The sequence below is a fragment of the Rhyacophila brunnea genome, unplaced genomic scaffold (genome assembly GCF_057557595.1).
Source record: "Rhyacophila brunnea isolate RB1 unplaced genomic scaffold, BYU_Rbru_1.0 scaffold_16, whole genome shotgun sequence".
Classification (NCBI taxonomy): domain Eukaryota; kingdom Metazoa; phylum Arthropoda; class Insecta; order Trichoptera; family Rhyacophilidae; genus Rhyacophila; species Rhyacophila brunnea.
In genome coordinates this window covers 4,935,446-4,963,428 of record NW_028232816.1, presented here as the reverse complement: position 1 = coordinate 4,963,428, position 27,983 = coordinate 4,935,446, and the positions used below count along the sequence as shown (strand labels likewise).

The 27,983-nt window shown below is 34.0% G+C and overlaps 2 protein-coding genes across 2 annotated transcripts in view; one reads left to right on the top strand and one right to left on the bottom strand.

Annotated features, from left to right (window-relative positions):
* Positions 1–27,983, top strand: part of LOC147074236 (uncharacterized) — a 626,724-nt gene that overhangs the window by 203,923 nt on the left and 394,818 nt on the right. The window lies entirely within an intron of this gene.
* LOC147074247 (nose resistant to fluoxetine protein 6-like) lies at positions 289–22,106 on the bottom strand. Its single transcript, XM_085943935.1, has 10 exons — positions 21,984–22,106; positions 15,804–16,146; positions 10,575–10,780; positions 8,901–9,070; positions 7,574–7,759; positions 6,248–6,424; positions 4,505–4,655; positions 3,562–3,748; positions 2,329–2,471; positions 289–516 (listed from the first exon to the last, which is right to left on the bottom strand). Exons 1-10 carry the CDS (start codon positions 22,104–22,106, stop codon positions 289–291), a joined length of 1,914 nt encoding a protein of 637 aa, XP_085800061.1.

Here is a 27,983-nt window from a genome sequence, read left to right as displayed (position 1 = left end):
ATATTCAAATTCCACTTGTTTCAAGGTTTATTTCCAAAGATTTTTATGTAGTAGTATTAAACATTTCCCTATATGGTCCAGTACATTATACAGATCACTGCTAGTTTTAATTATTCCAGATAACTAACGTTGTACTGTAGCCACCTCTCAATTAAATTGTCTAAAATCGAATTACGAATTATCACACTTTTATTGGATATCAGTTTTGAGCAAAAATCAGACAAAAGTATGAAAAGCATGCTAGCAATACAAATTTTCATAAAATTCATTCAAGTCAATTGATTTCATTCATAATCTAGAGATACTTTCAGTCTTCAATGGGATATCAATGCAGGGTTCTTGTGGCATACTCAATGTGGCAATGCCGTTCCTCGGTGTTTTGTTTTCTTCAACCTTTTCCTTTCTTCCCAATTGGAATATCAGCTTCTGGACATTGTAAAATGGCATTTCCACCAAAACGCAGATCGGAAGACACACAAAATATGTAATGCTAATACTTGCTGCGAACATTGATACCTGAAATGGAAATAATAAATTGGATATATTATGATACATAAATAATGATCACAGAACAGACTAATAAATAGAATTCCAATAGGCTATTCCCCAATTCACAACATTTTGACGTAGGGTTTTGAATGTTTGAGCGTCCTACGAAAATGAACCACATGTTATAGACGTGCAATAGTGTATGCTGCAACCTTCAAATACACCAATATTGAATGAGCGTCAGTGCATAAAATGAGAGCAGTTGTCAGAATGAACGACAAGCGTATTCTTTACACATATTTAAGTTTATCCATATTCACACTCGAGATCGGTTGCCTGTTTCTTCACACTCGTTAGGTCTGTTCCCTGATTACGATGTTTAAAAGGCCACACTTTTTTTCGATAGCCGATAATTAATTTGTTACCTACTCCTTTTGTCAACTTCCAAGGTTTTTTTTTCATATCATATTTCTATCATATTAGTCATAGCTCTATACCGAGATTGCATAATATTATTTGGATTCACTTTTCTAAGCCCGCTTGCAATATATTAGAGTTGGGTTTGAAGACATGTACAGATGGATACTTTTCAAAATAAAAAAAATTAAAAAAACAAAATAAAAAAGGAAGTTAGTTGTAATTGTTACAATAAGTGCTATGTTTTAACAGCACCTCTCTTGGCTGTGCTAAATTTTAGAGCGAGATAGACAGTTTTGACTGTTTAGACGGCTAACTTATTCTAACAATTTATAATACTTTGATACAAACATATGAAAAACTACCCTGGATACCTGCCGATAGCAGTCTTGTGTATAGAATAGATGTGCTGAAAGCTTAAGTCCAAAAAGAAGAAACACAAGAATGTCAAGCTCGTTATGATAATGTAGCTACTTCGGTACAGTTTTCAGAATTTCAGGTTTCTCTTATGGATTGACTCAATAGGTGAAATGGCCATGTAAGATTTGTTAATTTAGGCACCTATTTGGGACACACTGACTGGAGGTACAGATGTAATATAGTTAGGAATTGCAATAGGTACCGAATGAATATTTCAATACCGGTATTTCTTATTGAATACCGGTATTCAATCTATCAATAAATATAGCCATTAAATCTATTTTATAGCAACCTACAGTACCTACCTATATTTATTATGTTGACCTTCATAAATATAATATATTGATCATATTATTATTTTATAACTGCCAGAATTTTTACAAATGATATAAGTCTAGGTTCAGGAAAATCTCTCTCAAATAGAATAATTGGAAATATTTGCCATGAGTGTTTTCTTTTTCGAAATATGTTAATTCATCGCGATAGTTCTATATTTATGTAGGTACATAATATATTTGAGTGATTTTGTTTTATTATTATTTGACTTTTGTTATTTTCAGTCAATATATTTGCGTTTAGGCAGCATTAATCTTACACACTAAATTTAATATACTATATACTCAGTAGTAAGTAATGAAAAGATAACATTAAATTCATTTTCTAAAAACATAAACGGTATCGATAAATAATTGAATACCAATTTTGAAATACCGGTATTGCGATCCCTAAATATACTATATTAGACTGTGCAGAGCAAATTATAATATACGTATCGCCTACGTTTTTTATGATATACCTACTTAGTGAATTATACAAAAGATGGCAGGTAATACGAAGAATAATTAATATTAATAAAAAAATATTATTATTATTTCATAAAACTATATATTATATAGTAGGTATTAATCTTTAATACTGAAATGTAAATTTTTAATGGAATATCTTACATTTAAAGAGATAGGTATTTAGTTATAAATAGGTACATTGTTAATTGTCTCTTACCACATAGAAATCCATCAATTCGAATGGGTTTCTTGTCAAGCCGATCAAACTACGTTGTACAACTGGATGCACCAGCAGGGCGCAATATGTCAACTTTCCAACCACTTGAAAAGGACTCCATTCGAGGCATACTTGTATAAAACCTGTCAAATCCAAATATAAACTAAAATCAATTATAAAACTCCTCGACCATGTCCGATCTTAATAGGATCATATGGGCCTCAACAGAATGAAGGTTTGTATTAACAGATTTCGTTTTTTTTTTTACGAGAAATGAATGTCAGCCACTTGCTCAACCTATTAGGTCCATACTCTGGCTCATACACAAATTGAAAAACAATGTGTATACCTGCCAGACCCAGGATTCGAACCTGGGACCCACGACGCCCATTGTGGGTGTAAAACTAGGAACTCTATTAATACTACGATTACTGGGATTGTTGATTGGTCATTCTCTCAGGAATAAAAGTGTGGTAGTGAGATCCCCGGGGTTCCAGCGGCTAGCTCAGGTGTCCATCGAACCCCGGATTCACAAAAAAAAAAAGTACGATATATTTGAGGGTGGAATTAAATAAAACCACGTCTGTCTCGTGTAACATGGTATTAGCTTATATTTTACACTTTCTTTACATGTTTAGGTTTTTACAATTAGTTACGCAGGTCCGTATATGTCGGAAAGGGGACACTTACTAATTTTCTTATTTTTTTAAACTTCGCGTACCCACGCCATTAGTAAAAGGGACTAGTGATTGGCCAAATCTTGATCGCATGATCTTTGATTCGGCGAATCACGAGCCTGACCCTGGCGCCGGCGCGCGAGGATTTCACGCACAATGCGCGGCAAAATTTATTATATTTGAATACTTATATTTAGTCTTAAAATTATCGCTTTCATCCATCATCATTTATACTTTTTAAATTAAATTAAATTTATCTTAATTACACCTCCGCCCAATATGCGATTTTCACACACCGGACGAAGGCCTTTACTTATGATTAAAAAATACTTACGTGGTTGAGCAAGGAATCAGATTAGATGTTTTATGAAGCCGTTTCTAGAGGTCAGGGTTACGTTTCGACTTGAGCTACTAAATGATTATTTTACACCGGGAGAAGCCCGCCTGTAACAGGGGTGTATCAGTAGCTTATTTATTTTATAAGCCTGGTTCTAAATATATAATGAAAAAAAAATTGTATATGCAACCATGATAAAATAATAAATTAATTACTAACCTCCGCAATTGCTGGCCAATAAAACTGTCATGCAGGCAATCACGAATGTGAAGAGTGGCTTATGCAGGGAAGCATAAATTCCTGCGATGATTGGATCGTACTCGTAGCCTTCCAAATAAAATGGACGAGCCGAGAAAATCACTGCTAGGCCAGCCGGGATGACAAAGTAACTCCACACTCTAAACCACTGAAACAAAAGTTAAGCATATGTATCTTCGTTTGTATCCACGACATGAACTCAATGGTATGCACAATTGGCTAACAATCAATACATAATAATGTACATATTGATGGCTGATATAAAGACAATAGCCATTTTCTTAATATACCTGCATATTAAAATTTAGAATTTATTATAGTAAATATTTTCAAAATGGCAACATTGTAGTAAGTTATGCATTTCCACAAAAGAAGCTATTTTTTCATACACAATCAAGCTGTCAAAGAGTGATATTTCAAAGCAATGTTTTTGCATATGGTAACTTTTATTCTGCCTGAACAGCGACGATATGCTCTATTTTGGGATGGAAATGGTAGTTTTAATTTTTATTGGATAAATGAAATTAGTCATAATAACATATTAATTATACTTTCAAGCACTTTACCACAATGTCCACAATCATAATATTTTACACATTTTTTCAGTTGACTCACTGACCACATGGCTAACTTCTGAATGACTATTCTAAAACTCTACGAAATACTCCATTGACTTAATATATATTATTAAGCTATATTATATCATTATTATTACCAACATTGAATTATTTGTCTACTAATCTTCGTTTTTCAACTGGGTATCTTTTTTCTCCAATTACATTGGATGTATTTTTTTTACGACGAATGTTGAATTTAGTCAGCACTCTGGGACTAATACAGGGTATTGCTTTAACAAAAAGTGGTTTTAATACCAATGTCTTGTTAAAAAATATATTTTTCTAACCTTTTGTTCTGACAGTTTAAAATTGTTTTGATCCATGGTGTATTGAATGTACGCTGCAATCATTCCTATGACATAAGCACTTGCGTTGCCTTGCCAAGCGGCGTATATATAAGTAAACGTTGGATCACCATTGTAGGATTTCCGGATCACTCTGAAACAAAGTATTAAGTATAACAGATTGGTGAAGTTTCTTTTTAGATTCTGAAATTCTGAGTCAAGGTTCGTTTGAAAAATTCAGCACCTACCAGATCCAAAAACATTGAATAAAACCTTATGATATATAATATTAAACTAGATAGATGAACGTGTAGCTGAAAAAAAGTTTAGCACTCACCCGGAGGTTTTTCAAAATAATATTCTAATTTACTTTTTTTATAAACTTTGTTACCACTTATGATTCAATACATCATATAAATATTGTTTTGCACATGGTACGCTTTTCAAGTAGGTATGACTACCGAAATTTACAATTGAATGTGTGTAGGGTGAATCAGTAACGAAGGGTGGAGGTGGGCTGTTAAAATCCCCCATAAAAAATGCAGATTAAACTATATTAGTTATACGTATTTGTTTTTATTGAACTAAGACTACAATGTACGTAATATGGTGTTGGCTAGTTTTTAAAAATCAATGAAACCCTACCTAACCAAACAATAATAGTTTTGGTATATTTTGGGCGATACGACAAAATTGTGCACGCGTTTTCATTCATACTAATTTGTTTTCGTTGGATGAAGAATACATATTACACATATTGTTAGTTCATTTTAATTAAGCCCTGCCTAACCAAACTATAACAGATAAAAAATATTATTCTATCTATAAAATATCCAAAGTTATGTATGATTTAATTGCATAATTTTAGATATTTTATAGATAGACGAGTATTTTTTTTTCTAGTATCTATTATGGCTTGGTTTCGCAGGGTTTAATTGAATTTCAAAAACTAATCAACACCATCTGTAAATTATAGTCTTATTTCATGAAAACAAATACGTATGACTGATAAAGTTTAATGTGCACTATTTATGGTAGATCTTAACAGCCTACCTCAACACTTTGCCACTGATGTGAATAGGTACTCAATGGTAGGGGTAGAGAGCAAGTTTTCTATTGTGAAAAAGGAATAGTTGATATAATTCTAAATACCTATATAACTTTGTCAAGTTGAGAAAGTGTGAATTTTTAATGGGAAAATCGTAATTAGTGGAGAGCAATTACGTTTACAGTTTTGTCATATTAATATTTTACTGCTGTTAATATTTTTAGTTATTTATAGGAATTCAAAACAGTTACTGACTTTTAAACCTACTTTATTCATAGGTACAATAAAGGTTTTTAAAATTATTATCTTTAAGAAAGTCAGTAAGTAAACTGTATATTTCGGTACTCATATTTTAAAAAGCTCACAATGTGTGCCTACTTTTATAAGTTATTACGACTTTTTTTTACTTTTACCAGATCATATAGGCCTCCACAAAGTGGAGGTTGTATTAACAGAGTTTAGTTTTTACTTTTTACGAGAAATGTATGTTAGCCACTTGCTCAACCTATTAGGATCACTCTGGGTTCAAACACACACTGAAAAACAACATGTGATTTTTTCCCAGACCCAGGTTTCAAACCTGGAACCCACGACATTCATTGCCCACGTTATAAACCTAATTAATTAGCACCAAATAAACAGTGAAAACACAAGCAATTGAATAATAAAATGAATAGAGTAGTTTTGTTTCTACTTACTCAGGCGATGATCTTTGAATCGGAAAGTAACCATTGAGGTAAGTCAGTACCCCGGGAAGGATGATTGCACAGATTAGTGTAATTGCAAACAACGGACGGGTGGACTTTGGAAACTTCCAGATTATCATCATCACCACCATTGCCATACAAAACAGTTGAGAGTCCACAGCCAAATACCTGAAAATAAAAAAGAAATGAATGCATAATAATAATTATAAATATATTAAAAAATATTTATTCCAACCTCAACGTTACCTATATAAAATTACCATTGCGACTGACTGATTTTTTTCTTAGGTAGGTATGCTCTAAAACAGTGGTTCTCACGTGAAATTTAACTGTGGCCGCACAATTGACATTGACATTTCTATGGAAACGTCTGGTGGCCGCACCAAATTTCACTTTTGTTGTGATTAAAAAAAATAAAGCTAAATTTTGTGTACTAAAGATATGGATCGATTTATTTATAGACAAGTCCTTTTAATAAAAGACATTTGAACATTTTAGAACATATCTATTTATCTAAAAATAATGCAAATGGAAATTCATCAATACTCCTTTTTTCCAATGCGAGCCGCATGGCTGCTTTTAAGTTTACATCTGTCAACTGGTTTCGATATTTGTTTTTTATGAAGTGCTTTACACTGAATGATCTTTCACAGTATACAGTAGTATCGACAATATTAATAAAAAGCAATTGTTGCCAATTCTTTGAATTGACATGATTCTTGGTCAATGCATAACTTTTTCAACCGTGGTATTATTAAATTGGTTTTTAAGTACTTGGCCATGACTCATTTCTTATAACGCATATTTAACGTTAGCCCAGTTAATTATTAAATTAAATATTGAAAATGGTGTTCGTGGCCGCTTGCATCCACATGAGAACCACTACGATACTCTAAAAGTTAGAACAGATCTATATTTTGCTATGTAGATTTTCCACTTGAGCACGGATTTTGTGATTTCCAGTCACACATCGCAATGTGTTATTTAGATATTAGTTATTTGACACAAAATCATAATATCTATATTCGAAAATGGTCACTGGGGTATAATGTAATATAAAAAACCATTACAAAGACAATATTTTTAAGATACTTACCTAATTTAAAGAGTTGACTGAAAATTGGTGAAATTTTCTTTCTGTATTTTAAATAAATTTATTTCTATAGAAACTTTCTTTCACTATGTAAGTTCACTTATATTTTTATTAGATTCTATTAAACTTTTTTATAATACATTCTGACCTCGCTTAAATAGGTATAAAATGTTTTTTATACCCATGTGTACTTTAATTTATAAAAACAAAATAAAATTACTTGCCATGCCTGTGCAAAACATTTCAAGCCCTCCCCCGCGATGTTGTTGATATAGAAGAGATTTGTCCACCAGAGCCTGCGGCAGGAATCAGCCTCAATTCCGACGAGATCGTACCACAGAGGACCGCTTCCCAGCCGTTCTGCCCATGTGGCCACAAAGAACACCACCACCACATTTGCTGGGGTCAATCTATCAGTCAAATTCTGTTTAATGATCAGGCTTAACATGGTTTCGAGTCATTATTTATAATATAATATATAATATGAAAACAATATCGAACATTTTAGTATAGGTATTACAAGGTTTTTTTCAGGAATGAGGAATGAATGTAATACTCGAGTAATGCAGTTCTGGCGCTCGAGCATTTGTAGACACAGTAATCATCTGCTTCCATGGGTGAGCGGAGGGTTTTAAGAAATGAAAAAAAAAACAAACTTATTTACCTAGGTAACCTCACCCACTTTAAGCCTATAATAACATATTGCCGAACGTTCACGTGTTTCCCCGAAAACACGTGGGTAGGTAACAGCGACGAAGGGTGGAGGCAGGCTGTTAAGATTCGCACATAAATAGTGCACACTTCGCTTTGTCAGTCATACGTACATAGATATCTGTTTTCATTGAAATAAGTCTACAATTCACAGATAGTGTTGGTTAGTTTTTAAATTCAATTAAACCCTGCAAAAACCAAGCCATAATAGATAATAGTAAAAAAACTACTAATCTATCCATAAAATATTTAAAATTATCCAATTATAGCATACACAACTTTGGATATTTTATAGAATATAGAAAAATATTTTTTAGTAGTCTTTAGTATATTTTATAGTTTGGTTTGACTTAGGGATTAATGAATTAAAAAAAATGAACCAACAATATGTGTAATAATATGTGTTCTTAATCCAATGAAAACAAATAAGTATGAATGAATAGGTGTACACAATTTTGTCGTATCGCCCAAGTATACCAAAACTATTATGGCTTGGTTTAGGCAGGGTTTAATTGATTTTTAAAAACTAACCAACACCGTAAATAAGTGTTGTCTTAGTTCAATAAAAACAAATACGAATGACTAACAAAGTTGAATGTGTACTGTTTATGGCGGATCTTAACCGCCCACCTTCACCCTTTGCTACTGGTAGGTAGGTACAACCTTAGAGAAATAAGAAACAGTTTTAAGCGCGGCTCTTTTACCTGCATGACCAAAGAGATTAGACTGTCTCTTTGTGCATCACAGTATTTTTTCTCTAGCTTAACAAATGGTCTGCTTTTCCGGTTGTCGTTTACTGTGTCTTCGGTTTGGTTTTGAAATAATAATAAAATCATTTACCTGACCCAACGTTGAATGACTGCCAATGGATATATCCAAGGATTGAACTTTTTGTGTTTCTCTATGTAAATGAAGAAGTTGTAAGCCATCAGGAAGCTCGAGATGCAGAAGAATGATTGGATGACAATGTTTCCGTTTAGTAACAGCAGCATCAGGGGCTGGTCAAATGTCTGTCATAAAATAAATAGGCTTTAATTAGATACTACTTTAATATTGTAGGTAGGTATTCTTACTTTTGCACGGGCGCTCAAAGCCAAGACTAGCTATATTCAGGTCGGGACACGACGCTGCAAATTTCAATTGTAGTGCTAGTTAATGCTTATTCTTCAAATGCAAAAGATAACAAAAGGAAAAATTAAACGAAATTGGTTGAGCCAAATTGTGGTCGCATTCATCCTTAATCCCCCCCCTACTCAAATCCCCTTATTTGGTATTGTTACAAGACCAGACGATGAGCAATTATGGGTCAAAGAAGACCGTAATTGCAAACAACAGGCAGTTACTCCAAAATCGCCGAGCGCGTAATGCCGTGTCCACATTTGTAGCAGATGCAGAGTGATGCAAGAGTTAGTTCAAGACACTGGATGTATGCAGTGACGTCCCGTGGGGGTAGGCACATTGAGTATCGTGAGGGGGCGGCAGTTACTCGAAGGGCGGAAAATCGAGGAGAATCAATAAATATATAATATAGGAATAGGTACCTAAACTTAGTAATAACGGAAATATCTTTCCATTAAAAAATTCAGCTCACTGGTTGGAAACAAAATTTACATATTAATTAGCATAAACGGCTTAACAGGACTGTATTTTTTTCGTCAGGTTCGCGATGTCTAGTTTACTTCCATTGTCTTTAGACATCACTCATTGATGGCCAGCAATGACACATGCAGATTTGCGAATAATATTTGAATTATAGGTAGGTACATACTTAGGTACCTAATTAATTAATCCAAATATTTTTGCCAGTCATTCGTGAGTTTTGAAAGTTGTCAGGTGTATTTTTAAATGTATTTGAAACCGTTGACTCGCAATATTGTCTATTGAAGTAGAGATGACATTTAAATTAAATTTTGTGGTACTTATATATTTTGTTAATAATGTATTTCTTAGATATTGAAGTCATGAAAGGATAATAAAAAAATACTGTATAATGGGGTGGCATTTTGACCCTGCCCAGGGGCGGCATTTTGTCTAGGGACGTCACTGGGTGTGTGTGCCAGTTAACGCTAAACCACAGTCATTGATTAATTCAATCCTACAGACTTACCTATCCTCATCAATCATACAATCATCATTCATCAACCATATATCATCCATACACAGTGTACCCGGTACCGTCAAGTGCCGTGCACCGGGTAACGAAAACAAACAATACCGCTCGAGTGACAGTGCAACCAGACCATGGAGCCATCATAAATCATCATAAAGGTCAGTGTCTGGCATTCTGTTAAATCGCCCTCACCCCTAGATCTGGAATCTACATCACCTTCAAAATTATACAGTCCACTGCAAAAAGCGCCACCAGAAATAATGTAAGAATGTGCTGTTGGTCCTAAAGCCCATGCCTTATTTCGGGTTTAATTGAACTGAGTCCTACTAACATGCGCAATATAATGATGTACATAATTATATAGATACAAACTATATGAATTAAAACGTAACAACGATTCTTACTCTCTCAATATATTCCGTGTTTCGTATATGTCCCATATTAAAGGTGAGGATGATGTGTGAGAATATGACAGCAACCATGGTTAAAAAGCGCATTCCTTGAATCCCTGAAAGGGTTCTCAACCTTTCGTCTCTGTTACCGTCTTCCTTCTTCATCAGCTTTCGCCAGTTCATCGGCGCCGAGAAGGATATGAACCATGGATTCAACGCTGCAAAACAAGTAATTTATATAATCAAATGATTGATTTATATCGCTGTGATTGGATCAATGTATTTTTAGTCAAACTGATATCACATTTAGTATTATTATCTTGCCGAATTAACAGGAATGGGTGTGTACTATCAGAGTGATTGACATCAACGGGAAAGCAGTTCCGGCTCGTGAAATCCTCGAAATACCAACTCGTGGAAAAATTTAAATTGCATTCCGGTCCAAGGATCATTAAAAAAATATTTAAACATTTTTTAAATTGGTTCTATAATCTTACGTGAATTGAACAGATTTTTGTTTTTACGGGAAATAGATTTTAGTCACTTGCTCAAACTATTAGGTCCATATTCTGGGTCCAAATACACATTGGTGTGAATCTTTTGCCAGACATGGGATTTGAACCCGGTACCCATGATAGCCTGACGCGTAGCAGCTCGGCAATTAGTATCAATTATTATCACACAATAATTCATGACAGCGGTTTTAGGTTTATATTAATATATTGTGGAATAAGTAAAAAATAAATATTTCTAATAATTGCATTAATATACTTAATATGAAACTTATAGAACACATATTAAAATAATTACAAGATAAAAAGAACTTTTTATATACAACGTTTTTAAATTTTCTATTGAACCATATAAACTTGACTTGACTAGCTTAAACGATCAAAAAAAAATTGTACTTGACATGTCATATTGATTTCCATAGTAACGCACAAATATATATTAATAATTTAGTTGCTAGGACCCCAGACCCCTAGCAACCAATAATGGTATCGAAATAACTTTTCATACAAAACAGAATTAACTGAAAATGATTTCAATTCTACTTAAATATGGCTAAAAGTATTTTTAAAAAAATGCATTGGCATCGTGTTCTGATATATTATAAAAGTTTCAAATGTCTAGCTAGTCGGGAAGTTAGTTAAAAATCGATTGCAAGATTTGTACCGGACAAAGAACCACCGGACAAATAAGAATACGAGCTAAGAAAAACGTTGCAAAAATAATATTTACGGCTTCATAAGTGTCTATTTCTACAAACAATAATGAGCTTCTGTATGTAATATTTTGCTACAAAGCTTTCTATTAGATTTCAATACATTTTTTTTATTTTTTTATTTCGGCCTCCAAACAGACTTTATGCTTACTTATAGGGTGTTCCTTAAAATCAATAATGAATGGGTAATAAAAACTAAGGAGTTTTCATTAGCAATACCTAGAAAAGTGTATGTTTGGACCGCTGGTCAACCACTGGTCTGCTGATGGAGATTGTAAATGTAAAGCATTCAGTGCAGTAATTCTTTCTTCTCTATAATTTATTATTATCTCACATATTATGTTGCCGAAGACCTTTCTCAATGTCTTCGCATTCGTCAAGTGTTTTAAAACATAAAACATGAACGATTCTACGGTTTATTAATACATGCGCATTTTATAAATAAATTTACATACTTATGCCCTAACTAGAATTTTGAAGGTAATGCATTTAGAATAAATTCAATCCGTGGAAACTGAATAAGGCAGGATTCCTCAAACTTTTTGCAACAGTACATTCGTAGATATTATAAGTACTGTCATATATATTAAAAGAGGTACACATAATATAATATATAGGTATAAAAAAGTCAAGTGCTACTGCTGAATTAAGAAATATTTTTTTCTCGCTAAGATAAACACTTCAAATAGAATAGTTTGCGTGTCAAAGTCATTAAGGCTATACTTCAGCTGGGGCACGGTCTAAAACGATCGTGACTACGCGACGCGAACATTGTGTAATTGACGCGTGCAGAACGAAACATAATTTGTCATAAAAAGTCAACATGCGTCCATTTAATGGTATGTTTATTGTTCTATTACTAATAATAATAATAAATTCATTGACATGTTTTCTTTTTCAAGTAAATGGGTAACGTTTTTTAGTCATCTTTACACGATTTAAGAATTAATTCCCCCGTCGCCATCACAAAAAAAAATGACGTGTTCACAGCTCGACTTTCGCTCTCCGATTGCCAGCCAGTCCGAAATTTCGTCGCACTTATAGTTGAAAATTATTTGCCGTTTCACTGGACTACCGTCTTAAAGAAACCTCGATAAATAAATGCGAGGTATCATTGCCGACTCAGCTAAAGATGGCGCTGGAGGTATCCATAAAATCATCTAGAAAAAAATCATTCTATCTCTTCTACACGTCTCGCTAAACCCTTTCGCGAGTGGCATTCCTCGTAAATACACATGTCAAAATCGTCATATACCTAATCAACTTTTCTCTTCAAAGCAGAAATAGTGAGTGAAGATAAGACTATAATATATTTGCTCCGGTAATTATTTTTTTATTGACTGATATAAATCCTGAACTTTTAATTTTGATATTGAAGTAGGCAAGTTTACAATTCCGGGCATGACATATAAGAATTCAGGAATTTCAGTTTGCTTCTAATATATTTTTTTCACAAGCCTTCGTCAACTTTACTGAAAAAGTTTAGGTAATTAAATTATTCTTTATTAAAAATTTACCAACACTTTACCAACACATTAATAAATGTAAAAAATCTTAACACCACTTCACATGGACGTACTAAAATATGACTATATTCTAAAACATTAGAGCGAGAGGTTTAAGAGAATACTATTTTATGTAATAAAAATACTTTATGCAGTCATAAAATGTTTAAAATAAATATAAAGGATAATAAGGCTTCAAAATTATGTAAAAAGATTATCTACAACGTTTAAGGAATGTCCAGGATCATGCTTTGAAAATAGCATAAAAGCTCCATTTTTATGTATGCTGAGCATGTCCCCCCTTAAGATCGCTGTTGCTATTTTGATTTTCATACATACGCAATGGTGGACATTTTTTATGTTCAATATGATTATTTATTCAAGTGCACCTATAAACGCTTTTATACAAATTTTACATGATTTTTCAATAAATATGCCTAGTATTATTGGCTGATTATCTACTCATCGTGTCGTATTGTCTTTGATTCGTAATGACATTGCAGTAGTTTGAAGTTCTCTGCAAACTAAAATCACTTCTAGCTAACTTCATATGTGGACCAGTGGTCCTTTTTTTGCTTCAGTTTCATAAATATTTAAGCTCTGTCTAGGTCTAGGTATATTATAGAAGAATATTACTTTTCTTAAATATTTTTTTTTTTTAATTAGACTAACATTTTAATAATTTACATTTTCGGAACCTTTGACATGCGTTCAGGGCCGCTTCAAGGATAGATGCGGCACTCGGTGGTATATGCAACTTAGTTTAAAAAACGCTGAGATAACTCTTTGTACCTAATGTGACAAATAGTCTCATGGCATGACAAATAGAATAGATAACAATAATAGAATAATTAGTCGACGGTGATCTTGATCTTGTCTTCCAGGTATCAAACCGCAAGGTACATAAACTTAGGTAAGTACCTACTCATTGCAATTATTGCTATATACAAAGTGCTTATTAAATTTGTACGATTTAATTACTATTTACGTGAGTAATTGTCAACAAGTGGGTACCTAGCACAACATGCATCATTAAACATATTATATTATTGCAATTGCAAACAATCTAAATTACAATACATAATTTTTACGAGCAATAATTAGCTTGATTATTATGCCACATCTGCGTCGAGTTGTCAATAATTTATATGCGTATATTATGCAATTTTATTTTAAGTGACCTAGTAATCGGTGCTGACATGTGGGAATGGCGAGACGGGCATCTACTTGGGGCGCCGTGGCTTAGAGGGTGTCATATTTTGAAATATAATAATATGTAAATTAATGTCAACTGTTCTTTATCAAATTAACAACTGTTCTGTGAACTAATAACTAATATAACTCACTGTTAAAGTAGTCACAGTTAAAGTAGTAAAGCAGTCAACTTGTTAAAGTAGTATCTCTTGATAATGCCCTCTGCAACGAGCCCGAAACGTTGAGGAAAGAAGGAATAAGTACACGTGGTGGAAACCCAAGAATCTATTACGTTAAGAAAACAGCCGTGAAAGTCTCAAACATTGTTAAAGTACCTACCTAGTATTTTTTTTAAACTGACTTGTAAGAAAACCTGACACAATATCCTGACAGGAAAACATTACAGTTATTTTAAATTATTGGGAAGTATATACGTATATTTATTTTACAGTAGATACATATTAGTATACACACCCACGGTGGTCGCGCGGCTTGAGCGTTGGACTATCACGCCGTGGGTCTCAGGTTCGAATCCTGGGTCTGGCAAGTACACATATTGTTTTTCAATTTGTGTGTGAGTCAGGGTATGGACCTTATAGGTTGAGCAAGTGGCTGACATCCATTTCTCGTAAAAAACAAAATCTGTTAATACAAACCTCTACTCTGTGCAGGCCCATATGATCCTATTAGGATCGGACATGGTCGGAAAAAAAAAGATACATATTAATAATGTTAAATTTCATCCATTAAAATTCTTACAAACATATTTAGACAGTATATAAATTATGATACCTACTACGATTCTCACATTTAGTGACACTTTCTTGAATGATTACTAAATTTAATTTAGTTTATACGGAGTTTATATTAGTATTAGGCATGTCATATTTATAATCAATTCATTCAATAATCAAATAAATTTATTATTGAGTTGATTTAAGAATTGATAATGAATGGATTGATAGTATTTAAGTAGGTACATATTATTGTAGTTGTTGGCGGTTCGAATGGTTTGTCAAGGAATGGATTGAATCAGCGCTTGAAATGGAAAATGTTACGAAAATATTAACATAGTAATTTAATTTTATGTGTATTTTATGAAAATAAGTGAGTTAGATTTTTTTGTTATCTCAGACAATAAATTGTTCTGCGAGACGGAGCGATAGTTTTGGGTATTTTATGAACCGGAAAGGTGCTCCGGTGCGCTCCGGTATATTTCGAGCCCTGGATTGAATAGGGAATGGGTTGGGTTGATTAATCCAATGAATGGATTAAGAGAATGAATGAGTTGTTTTGAATACAATAACTCAAACTTACATTTTACGTCTCCATTCTTCTCTGCGACAGCTTTATAGATCGATGACACCAGATTCAGCAGCAAAATAATAATCACAATACCGGCGTAAACCCAATCGTAAAAACCAATATCGGGGTAACTCTCGTCGTGCACACAGTTTGTCACTTCAGCAACGAATCCACGGAATCCGTACCTCTGATACACTTTGTCGGACATGCACACCTCGAGAACCCTCTTGAGTGCGTCAGGGTCATACCGCAGGAGACGAGCCTGGTCTCCAGTGACGTTGCAGGACGCCGTCACGCAGATTCCTCGCCGCAGGACGTCGTGCTGGTAGTGACGGAGAGTATTGGCCGTGAAGTTCTGAAAACAGGGTGTATATTTATTTATTTAAGAAAACAAAACACTGCGGACATAACAAATCAAGATTCAGGACGTTCACAACATGAGATTTACATTACACAAGAGAGAATAATAATAATAATAATTTAAAAAAAAAAAACAATTTTATACAATAAAATTAAGTTTCAGAAACAAAATGCAAAGTATACCATTGAAAATGTCTGTCTTCAGGAGCGCATTTTAATCGTGCCTGATAGGCTTGACTCGAGGTAACAGTTCTGACTCAGAATAGATCATGGCTGCGACCACGTAGGTAATTGACAGGGGCATATAAATTGTAATTCTTTATTACGCCAGGATTAGAAACCATCGCTCGTAATAGCATGCAAAAATGTTTCAAGAGCAGAAGTGACCTACGAGATACAAGAGAGTGAAAAGTGAGCATGCCTTGTAGAAAGGCAGTCGGATAGTAATCGTTTGACGAATTATTAAAAGGAAAATAGTTATGTTTCAAGCTTCAATTATTTGTTTTAACGTGAGATTATTTTTTCTGTTGTATTTTAGAACCAAATAATGGCAATTCGTTATTTTAGCCGATAAACTGTTAAATGTAATAAATATAGGCAAAATAAAATTGGACATAGCGCTACTTGTACCTCACTTTTTAATTTATTCCGCATAAGGCAAATATTTACGTGGTACTGTCATGAGTTTACTAGATGCTACAGCATGGGAAACGCCCTTTTCAATATTGAACATTCCCTTATTGGTTGACGTAAACACGCGCAAAATCAACCAAGCTTTAAATAATATGAAACACGGACTTAGCGCTTTTTGTAATAAATCGAGACTTATTTTTTTAACTTAAAATTTTTTTCATAGGGTTATATCGCGTTTTGGAATTTATAGATCAATACATATTGTGTAAAATTATACAAAGAATACGTGCGTATTTTTTTCTCAATTTTGACAAAATGTGGACTTATCGCTTTTTGGAATTAGACGCCTCATGTATCTAGAATCGGAGACATTTCTGTACCCGCGGAACTGAAACAAGCAATTGCTACGCACTTATATGAGCTTGCAAAGTCTCTCGACGGATACTTCCCTACAAGAGAGTAATATCCAGCATGGGTTAGACAGCCGTTCACGTTTAGTGTTGAGACAACAGATGTCAATGATGAATACCTCGATGAAATCATTGAAATTCAGCAGAGCCAGGTTCAACAGCAACTCTTCAGAACAACAACGCTCTCAACGTTTAGGTGTCAACAAATGGTAACGTACCCTGTTATTGCTAAGCTCTGGAGATTTTCATACCGTTTGTTACAACATATCTTTGCGAGCAATCCTTTTCGAGGATGCCGGACATAAAAACGAAGAAAAGGAACAGACTTTGTTGCGAAAATGACATGAGAGTGGCACTTGCCAAGGTGAAGTCGCGCATTTTTGAACTGGTCTCTGAAAGGCAACAGCAGAAGTCACACCGATTTGCAGTAAATATTCATTATTATGTTTTTGTTTTTGTGTGAAAATTATGTTTTAATGGTTTTGTTCTTTGAACACGGTGATGTTGATGCACCGTTCATTTTGTGCACCAGTAAAATATATACCTATGTTTTGAATTTGAAAAAAATCAGATTTTATTTTTCCAATTAAAAAGGATTCGGTGAATGCGCATATGAAACTGGTGGGGGTCAGTACCTCCAACAAGGTTAAGAACCACTGATCTAGCATCTGCTTCCCTTCAGTTTTCGACACATAAAATCTTTAAATCCAACTCGACACTATCTTTCCATCTTGAACGAGGTATACCAGCGCATCACTATTCTATCCACAAGACTGCTTTCGACCTCTACGGCAGGTATCTAGGGTAGGTTTGTATCGAAGTAATAGTTACATAAAAAGAAAGGTAAAGAATTTTCCCAGACATTGTGAAGCTGAAGTGTTCGAAATTTTCCCTGTTTTATATATTATTATTTGTATATATTTTATCAGTAGCGAAGAGTGGAAGCAGGCTGTTAAGATCCGACATAAATAGTGCACACTAAACATTTTCAGTCTAAGTTTTTGTTTTCATTGAATAAAGACTACAACGTGTAGGTAGATGGTGTTTGTAAGTTTTTTAAATTTAATTAAACCCTGCCTAATCCAAGCCATAATAGATAATAGTCAAAAATATTCGCTTATGTATAAAATATTTAAAATTATGTCATTAAACCATACTTCATTTTAGATATTTTATAGATAGAAGAATATTTTTATCGAGTATGGTTTGGTTCAGGCAGGGCTTAATGATTTTTAAAAAACTAGCCAACACCATCTGTGCATCTATGCATTCTTAATTCAATGAAAACAAACAAGTATGACTGAAAAAGTGTGCACTATTTTTGTCAGATTGCCCATAGCATACCTAAACTAAACTTATATGGTAAGGTTCGTCTGCAATTTTTATTTTTAGTTCAATGACTTCAAATATGTACGTATGACTGACAAAGTTTATTGTGCACTATTAATGTCGAATCTTAACAGCCTACCTCCACCCTTCGCCACTGTATTATATGACCGGTTCGGAGGGCCTTTGCAAGAATACTGAACTGACATATCGTAATAGAGTAGTGGTGCGAGAATTTCTACAGCTTATTCAGATTGTGAAAAATATTCACCTATTTATGACACTGCCTAATAAAAATACAGTCCTGCATTTAGGTGATCAATTATTGATTTATTGTATGGGACTTTCTTTAACCAATACCTACGTTAGAAAATGATCTTTTGGTCTGTATTGTATTTTTTCTGTATGAGAATATTATAAAAATGTGTAATTTAACAATCGTTTAAAATCCATTTCCAAACTCTTGGATTAACGCGATGTCATTATATAAATGACGAGAAAAACTGGGATAAATGACCGCAAAGAAATCATAATTACCGCCAATATGTATGTCATAATCCTTTTAATAGTAGATATATATTTCATAATAATGTAAAATTTAACGTTTTCGTGTTACCTGCCATTTGGGTAGGAGATACCTAGGCGTACTATTTGATTTTTTTACTATTCTAAGTACCTGCTGTACCTAAATTACATATAATTATATAGTTATGTAAGTATCTACTTACAGTTCTCTTATTTCGTGATCATAATAATAATGTAAATAATTATTAGGTATTTGGCTTGCTGAATTAATCATTATTTCACATACAAGTTTTACAAGGATTAAGTATTAATTTCACGGGCTTTCTTCATATTTATCACAATTACATTATATTATCTGATGTTAATGGTATTAATAACTATATACGAGGGTGGGTCAATAATTCCTTAGAAAAAAGCATTAAAACAGTTTTTATTTTTGTATTTTTTTTTTATTTCTCAACATAATCTCCTTGGAGCTCAATACACTTGGTTAGACGTTTCTCAATTTTTTTTAAACCGTCAGAAAAATAAGTTTTCGGAAGGTCCTCAAAATAAGCATTTGTCCGATCGATGACTTCTTCATTTGAAAAAAACCGTTGTCCACTTAGCCATTTTTTTAAGTTTGGGAAAAGGAAAAAGTCACCGGGGGCTAAATCTGGCGAATACGGTGGGTGGTCGACCAATTCGAACTTCAATTCTTCAATTTTAGCCATTGATCGTAAACATGTGTGAACACGGGCACTGTCCTGATGAAAGAGGATTTTTTTCCTGTTTAAATGAGGCCGTTTTTCTTCAATTTCGTTTTTTAGCTGGTCCAATAAAGATGCATAATAATCCCCTGTTATTGTTTTTCCTTTTTCCAAATAGTCAACGAAAATAATTTCACGTGCATCCCAAAATACAGTAGCCATAACTTTACCAGCTGATTTTACGGTTTTCGACTTCTTTGGACATGGTTTGCCTTCGCAATCCACTGCTTTGACTGTTCTTTCGTCTCGGGAGTATAGTGGTGTATCCATGTTTCATCTACAGTCACAAAGCGACGAAAAAATTCATCCGGATTGCGTTGCATGAGCGACAACAGGGCTTTAGAGGCCACCACCCTATTGCGTTTATTGTCCACTGTGAGCAAACGCGGCACCCATCTTGCAGAAATTTTTTTCATGCCCAATTTGTTATGTAAAATAGAAATGACGCTACCTTTTGAGATCCCTGTAACCTCAATTATCTCACTCAACTTTAATCTTCGGTCACTTAACACCATATCGTGGATTTTATTGATCATTTCTGGTGTAGTCACCTCTACAGGACGTCCTGAGCGTGGTTCATCCTTTGTTGATGTACGACCACGTTTAAATTCATTTAACCAGTTATAAATAGTTGCAAGTGAAGGAGCAGATATGCCGTGAACTAAATCCAACTCATTTTTTATTTCCTTTGCTGTTAACCCTTTTATATTAAAATGTTTAATAACAGCTCTAAACTCAATTTTCTCCATTTTCCATTTTTCCATTTTCCACAAGCAAATTTTTTTTTTAAATGTACGAGAAACACACAACAACCCGACCAATCTGATTGAAACTTCGCAGCATACTGAATCGGTAGTGCCGCTGCATGAAAACAAACCGCTTACAGTACTAGTCGCGCCACCTGTCGGCTTTTCTAAGGACTTATTGACCCACCCTCGTACTATTGAGAAGGCAATATATAGTAATTAGGTAATTGAAAAGGTATTATAATTGTATATAACTAATAGTAATTGCAGTGCCTGCTTTACATGACAATGTGAAGACCCAAGAGACTGACGGGTTAGATGCCCCCGTATGACAACATTGAGTGTTACAAATCATGACCCCCACATCCTGAAGCGGCCCCCAAGCCAAGGTGTTTAGCGCCCCCCCCCCCCCCCCCGCGGATTTCCAGGGTTCCGTATAAAATAAAGGGTATTCCCATAGACTATAGATACATATAGACGCCACCCGTTGCATTGCTAAATGAAGCTACGTGCCGTGCGTTTGGTTTGTGGGCGAGCGAACGCATTCGCCTATAAATGTTCGAGACCATAGACCATTTCGCTAGTGCTCGCCCAAAGTGCTCGCACTAGACGCTCAGAATTAAAATATAATTTTCTGTTTTTTTACGTTATATAGTATTTTTAAGCGGTCAAAATGCAACCTATTAGGTAAATATAACCATAATTTAAGTTATTTTAAAGAAACACTAGGTCACTGATATTAAAATAAATAATAATATACAAATAAATTGTCACGAACATGTATCAACTTACCTATGAAACGTAATACCATCTTCTTGCTTATCAGTACGGCTACCATATTTTAATACAACATGCAGAACCACCTTTCCTACTTAATTAACTAAAAATATTTACCACTGACTTTATGTTTAACACAAAAAATAGCAAATTTAGCAACACGAACAACACGCTACGTGAAGCGATTCAGCATGATTTACCGGCGATATTTTTGGAAACCAACTTAAAAGTATGTAGACCTTTTATCTTACTCTAGCGCGTATCGCAGAGATTATAAGAGTGCCGAATACTTTCTCACTCGCACTCATGCATCGTTTTTGTTCAGGCCTTGGGTATTCCATATATTTTTGGTGTTAATAAATTTAAAGCACTTGAATTTTCAACACTCGGCATTTAATTATTAAGAAGCAGTGATCGCGACCCCCTTTTGTGATAGCCAAGTAACACGCGTTCCTTCGCCATATTGGATAAATAGTAATTTTTATTTGTCAGGAACCATACTAAAAGTAATTATAAAATAAAATTCCATTAGTCGACTTCTTTTACTATTAGAGTAAAATTGTGGCTGGTCGAGCTGCCACACCGAGCTCCCCTTATGGAATGGAGACTAATGGAATCGCCCTTGTAAGCAACGCACCTACATATTAATTCATTATAATTAGTTACCTGTATTTGGTACCAAAGTTCTGTCGGCTCATCCGTGGTCATGTTGAATATGATGGTGCAATACAGTCCATCGGGAGGGAAAAAGCATTCTTCGTACTCTTCCAGTGCGAAAACGCTCGGCATTTTATGATATTCGGTCACTGAAAACGAAAAACTTATATAAGTATGTACCTATCTAGTTTTTTTCCACTACGACCTAGGACAGGAGTGGTAAACTTTTTTTATCATTATGTATCATGATAAAGTATAATAAATAGGAACAGCATTTTCAATTTCAATAAAGCGCTTTTTCGGAAAAAAAAATCGTTCAGTATTCTTCGTAAAAACGATCGTCAATGTTCCCAGCTTTCCTAATTAAAATAGCTTTTCAGAAAAATTTCCTCAAAAATCTATGTTATGCCGTTATTCATCATCATCATCGTCAGCCTGAATCTATCCACTGCTGGATGAAGGCCTTTTCAAGCTGCTTCCACTTCTCTTGGTCATGTGCGTTGCGTTGCCACGTACTTCCGCAGAACTTTATCATTTCATTTGATCCAGCGGCCTCTAGGTCTGCCTTGCGGACATTTTGAACCTCTTGAATACCACTAGATGACTAAAATTTGTCCAACGATTATCTCTTCTTCGAGCTATGTGTCCAGCCCATCTCCATTTGAGGCTTTTAATGAACTCTATCACATCGCAAACTCTTGTCTGCTTCCTTACCCACTCATCCCTCTTTTTGTTTGTTTGCGTTATGCCCAGTATGCACCTCTCCATACCACGTTGTGCTACTCTAAGTTTCTGGATCTCTCTTTTAGTTAGGGTCTATGTTTAACACACAATATATTGTGATTACGGGTAACACACACTAGATGAACACTGCGCTTTAGGCACAGTAAATGGTCATTTTTGAAGACATTGTTCAGGCCGTTATTATTCCGGAAAAATATTTTCCTAGTTACCACATATAGCTTTTTTGCAATTTCAAAAACCATCGGTGCCCTTTAAAGGTTATACAATTCCTTCAGATGCCAGCAGAATTTCCGCGCGTGACACATTATGTAAATTTACCATCACTCACATATGACTTGCAATACCCGATTCTGGGATTCTGATCAATTTATTTATTTATGGAAAGTTTTATTAACTCAAATGATTGCTGCATTTCAGAGTGATCACGATATTAAATATGAGACGATTGATAAGTCAATAGAAATTTGTATATTTCGATCGAAAACAAACAAAACCATTCCATAATAATTTTTGAATTTGATTAATCATTTTCTCTCGATTAAGAACTAATCCTCGAAAGGGTCTATTATCATTATTTTATCCATACTACGCAGTCGTATAGCGAAACTGTGAGGAGCAATGAACATCTCATTAACACAAAAAATGGTTAATTATTCCGTAGATGTCCGAATGAGCTTTTATAATTTTTTTTTACAGAAAACAGTTTATTCTACGTAAACAATTATATTAAATACCTTTTTCTGTCGGCGCAGATGCTTTTCGATCCAATAATTTTATTGTTTTTACTAAATTTGAAATTTTCATACATTTCGATGCATCATTATCACACACTAAGATTATATTAGGTTGGGGCAGGTTTGGTTAGGTTAGGTTAGGTCAGCGATTTCCAAACTGGGGATCGCGCCTCCCTGGGGAGGCGCGGACTACTGCAAAGGGAGGCGCGAAAAGTTTAACACAATAATGTAGCACAGGTTTCCAGTTTGCAAGAATAATTCATAATTCGTCCATAAAACGGCAGCTAGTTATAAACTACATAAAAAACAGTCCTATAAAAGTTAGGTTGTTTGGAAACCTGTATAAAGATATGGAGACTAATTTTATTATACATCATTTCTATACTATTGTGCATGGCCCCTACAAGAGGGGGGCTGACAGGGCTCCAGCCTGGGGGCCCGGCGTTGCGGATCGACCAGTTAAGTGAGATAAACACACCACAAATTCGTTCTATTAGTTAAAAAAGTTGCCTGCGGCGCTGTTTCGGTTGCATATTATTAACATTTTATAATATATGTGTCAGTGAGATACAATTTGATGTGATTGTGGGATGTGTGTGATTGTGGAATGTGTGTGATTGATGATAATTCACATGTAGAATTTTATTTTATAATTATTTGTAGTGTATTTCCTGACTAATAAAAATGGCTAGGTATATGGAAACAAAAACCTTTGTTCAATTTTGGTTGAATCGAACTAAAGAATAATATAATACTTTGTCAAGAAAAGCAATGCAAGTAGGTACTGCTACCGTTCGTAACAACATATTTATGAGAAACATTTTTAAAGAAAAAAAATTCTGCATTAGATGCAATGAAATCCATATATCGAGCCCGTTTAGTAGAAAAAAGCATTTTGTGTAAAAATGTATTTAATGAAATAAGGGGGTGGGGAGGCGCCAAGATTAGATTTTTTTAAAAGGGAGGCGTAGTAATGTAAAGTTTGGAAACCACTGGGTTAGGTTATGTTAGGTTAGGTTTGGTTGAGTTTGGTCTAAAAAGAAAGTTATAAAAACTCATGCGGGCATCCACACAAGGCACGAATCCTTCGTTATATGATATTATGCTGATCACACTAATCACATTATCTGAGAGAATCTCCATATGTCGGGTGAAAGAGGCTAATAATAACCAGTAGAGCAGATCCTGGATTCCACAACCGATAATTGAATAAAATTGCTTGTAATAAATTTGCAGCATCACAAAGTGAACAAGAAGGTTTCTTGCTTTAGTTTCGAGCGAATTAATCAGTCAAGCTAAGAATCCTGCATGATATTCAGTATTCACATTCAAGGTCTGAAGAGTGCTTCTTTTTGGATACCTACGCCCTAACACTACGCTAACAGGTGTGGAAATATGGTGCGAAACACAATATGTAGATGACCATGAATCTTTTCGTTGATGTAGTTATATTTTTAATCTATTCAAGGGTTGATAAAACTTTGGTAGGTAAGTAGGTAGATAGGTAGTATGTAAGAGAAAAATGTGCATTATTAAACAATAATAATTATTGCATGACAATACCAAATGATATATTAATTAATTTAACATACATAATTTTGAAAAACACTTAAAATATATTATAACCAATAGAAAAAATCTTTTTGAAAAAAGTAAGACACCCCGGCAGGGAATCGAATCCTGCATCTCCTGGGTTTACGCCCCGTCCGTGCATTATCCTCTATGCTACAAGGTGACATACTAATTGCGACAAATTTTAACTATTGGTCTTTTTATTATTATAATATATTTTCTCAGAAGTGTTTTTCAAATTTATGTATGTTCAATAATTAGAATGGTATATTCTTAAATCTTGTGAATTATTCGTTGAATAAAAGAAATAGTCAATTACAATTAATTTAACTTAACATCTTTTAACTGTTCACCAAGAAAAATTAAATTAATAATTCTATGTTACATTTTTTAGAACAACGTATTTTTAAATATTCCTCTTATTACCATGCCTTCCTAATTCCTACTAACTACACACTTAATTTTTTTGTTTAAATTTGTTTAATGAAAGATAAACAAGTTTGATTTAGTTGTATCGTTTCTACTCACTGTTAATATTTTCCGAATTGGATAACTTAATACAGCCTAACAGGCACACCGAGAAAAACAAATACAACAGTTTTCCTCGCTCCATGGCCGCGAATTTTCCGACGAGATATCACTCAAGATCTTATCCAGTCTAAGATTCCCACAACACTGATCTTGGAACTGGTCTGCAATCAATCAGGTAAACATTATAATTATTGCACAATATTGATGTACCTACCTAAGACCGTATTACAGCTGGAGCTTGAGCTTTAATTAACAAACCCGACCGGACCATCGTGTCTCGACAAATCGTGTCGCAAATTGTAATAGGACGACGTCTTTACGCACCGTATTATTGACATTGTATTAGAAATATAATGTTGCATGTTTGCGTCTTTATTTTAGAATATAACCGTTTAGTTTAACACATATATTTAAATATATATAGGTATGTCAAACATACTTCAATTACGATGATAATATTATAATAAAGTTACCACTAATAAATACAAAGTGTACAAAATGGTTAAATTTCGAAGACAGTTCGAGGGTCTAAGATCATAAGGGCGAAACTACAAAAATGGCTGTTTTGAGTTAAATATTGCATTGTCTTGCTAGAACGCAGTTCTATCATATATTATGTACAAAGATGAAACTCGTACGTATAGCGGTTTGCCAGATATTACTCGGCGTATCTACAAATCCACATGGAATTTTAATGCCATATGGGTGAATATCCTCTTACACCTGTGTGACTCTGAAATTAATGCCGATTAATCAAGAACACTTTGGCGTAAGCGGCGTTTCGCCTTTATGTCACTGACATTAAGTTTAGTTTATGGAAATTTCGTAATTTTTAGTTTGGCGTAAGTTGTCAATTTGACTTACGCTTGTTATCGGTTCATATTTGCATATCAACAATGTTTTGGAGAGGTAATGATTGTGGAGATGTTTAAACAGAACCAACGTACAAGCATGCGAATTAAGTAATTATTTATGTATATTTAAGTTATGTTATTTCGACTCCTAACCGGTCAAATTGTTTTTAAATGTAATCTGATTAAATATTTATATACTTACAGCATCGTTATAAATCATGTTTTTGCAGATCGAAATACAGAATTGGAAGACGAAGAACTAAATGTTTTGAACTCAAATCATGCACCGACTAATGATTATAATTTCAAGGAGAATTACTATACAGTTAACCTTAATGAAATATCATAATGAATTGTTCATTTGTTCAGATATGACTTTATCCACTAGCTTATTGTATTGAAAATACGATTTTTTTTCTCAGACATGCATATTATCATGTCAAGAGTTTCTTCGTGGTTGCAGAGCTCAAGATAATATTTTCGAGAGTTTTTCCCTGATACGTTACCAGGATGGCCAGCAAAATGACTAATGCAAAATAACGCAGAATATTCACTCATCATAAAAGACAGAATTGAACTCTATTAGGTATTATGTAATTAATATTTAATATTTTTTTAGAAAACCGGACTCAAAATATCTGCCTTTTGTATTAAAAATACTATTTATTTTCTTAGACGTGCAACAACATCCCAGAATTTACTTCGTGGTTGAATAGTGAAACAGGATTTTTTGAAGAGATTGTACCTGAGCCATTACCAGGACATTCGGAACAATTATTATTGTCGTGGAAAATATATTAGAACCTACGCATTAACTACCATTATATGCTGAATTTAACCATGGTATCTTAATATCATTTATGAAAACAGATAAAAGTGAGTTAATTCATCGACTTCCTGTAGAACAAACTCATTTACAGCATCTCAGGAATTACTACGTGTTTGAATAGCTCAACCGTTTTTTTTGAAGAATTTAATGGATGTCCAAAAGAAATTACAATAAGAAAATTTCTTATAATAATGTCGGTAATCTCCGATAATGTTCAATTCAGAAATAAGATTGTGTTCTTGATGAGTTGAATAGTAAACGAAAACGTATTGCTAAGCCCTAGGAATGGAAAAGAAATAAACATATAACTAATAGACAAAATGGAAAGTCACATGTTTCAGTTACAGGTAAGCAAATTGAAGGAAGTTATTTAAAGCCCAAAGACTGTTCTAAATGTACCAGAAAGTGCAATGAGAATTTTACTGAAACATTACGGCAGACAATGTTGAATTCATATTGGTCTTTAGGCGATATTGAAAAACAAAGACCGGATGGTGCCACAAGATGTTCATTATAAAACATAGTCGTTCCCAAAAATTCCGATAGTTAATCAAATGTTCTTTGAATCCGGGCACTCGCAAATGAAATGAGATTCCGTTCATGCGAGAATCGAAAACCAAAGCATTTGGATATAAATACCATCCATCCGCATGGTACTCTTCTGTTCAGATGACACACAAAAAATACAATGTAACTGAGATGGATCAACAAGATTTTCTTGATTTTTCTGAATTACAAAAATGCA

Coding starts and splice junctions, on each gene's coding strand:
- LOC147074247 (XM_085943935.1), bottom strand. CDS start 22,106: ATGCCGAGCGTTTTCGCACTGGAAGAGTACGAAGAATGCTTTTTCCCT. Junction 7,760..8,900: donor GTCATTCAACGTTGGGTCAG/GTAAATGATTTT, acceptor TTTGACTGATAG/ATTGACCCCAGCAAATGTGG. Junction 4,656..6,247: donor ATTCAAAGATCATCGCCTGA/GTAAGTAGAAAC, acceptor ACTTTGTTTCAG/AGTGATCCGGAAATCCTACA.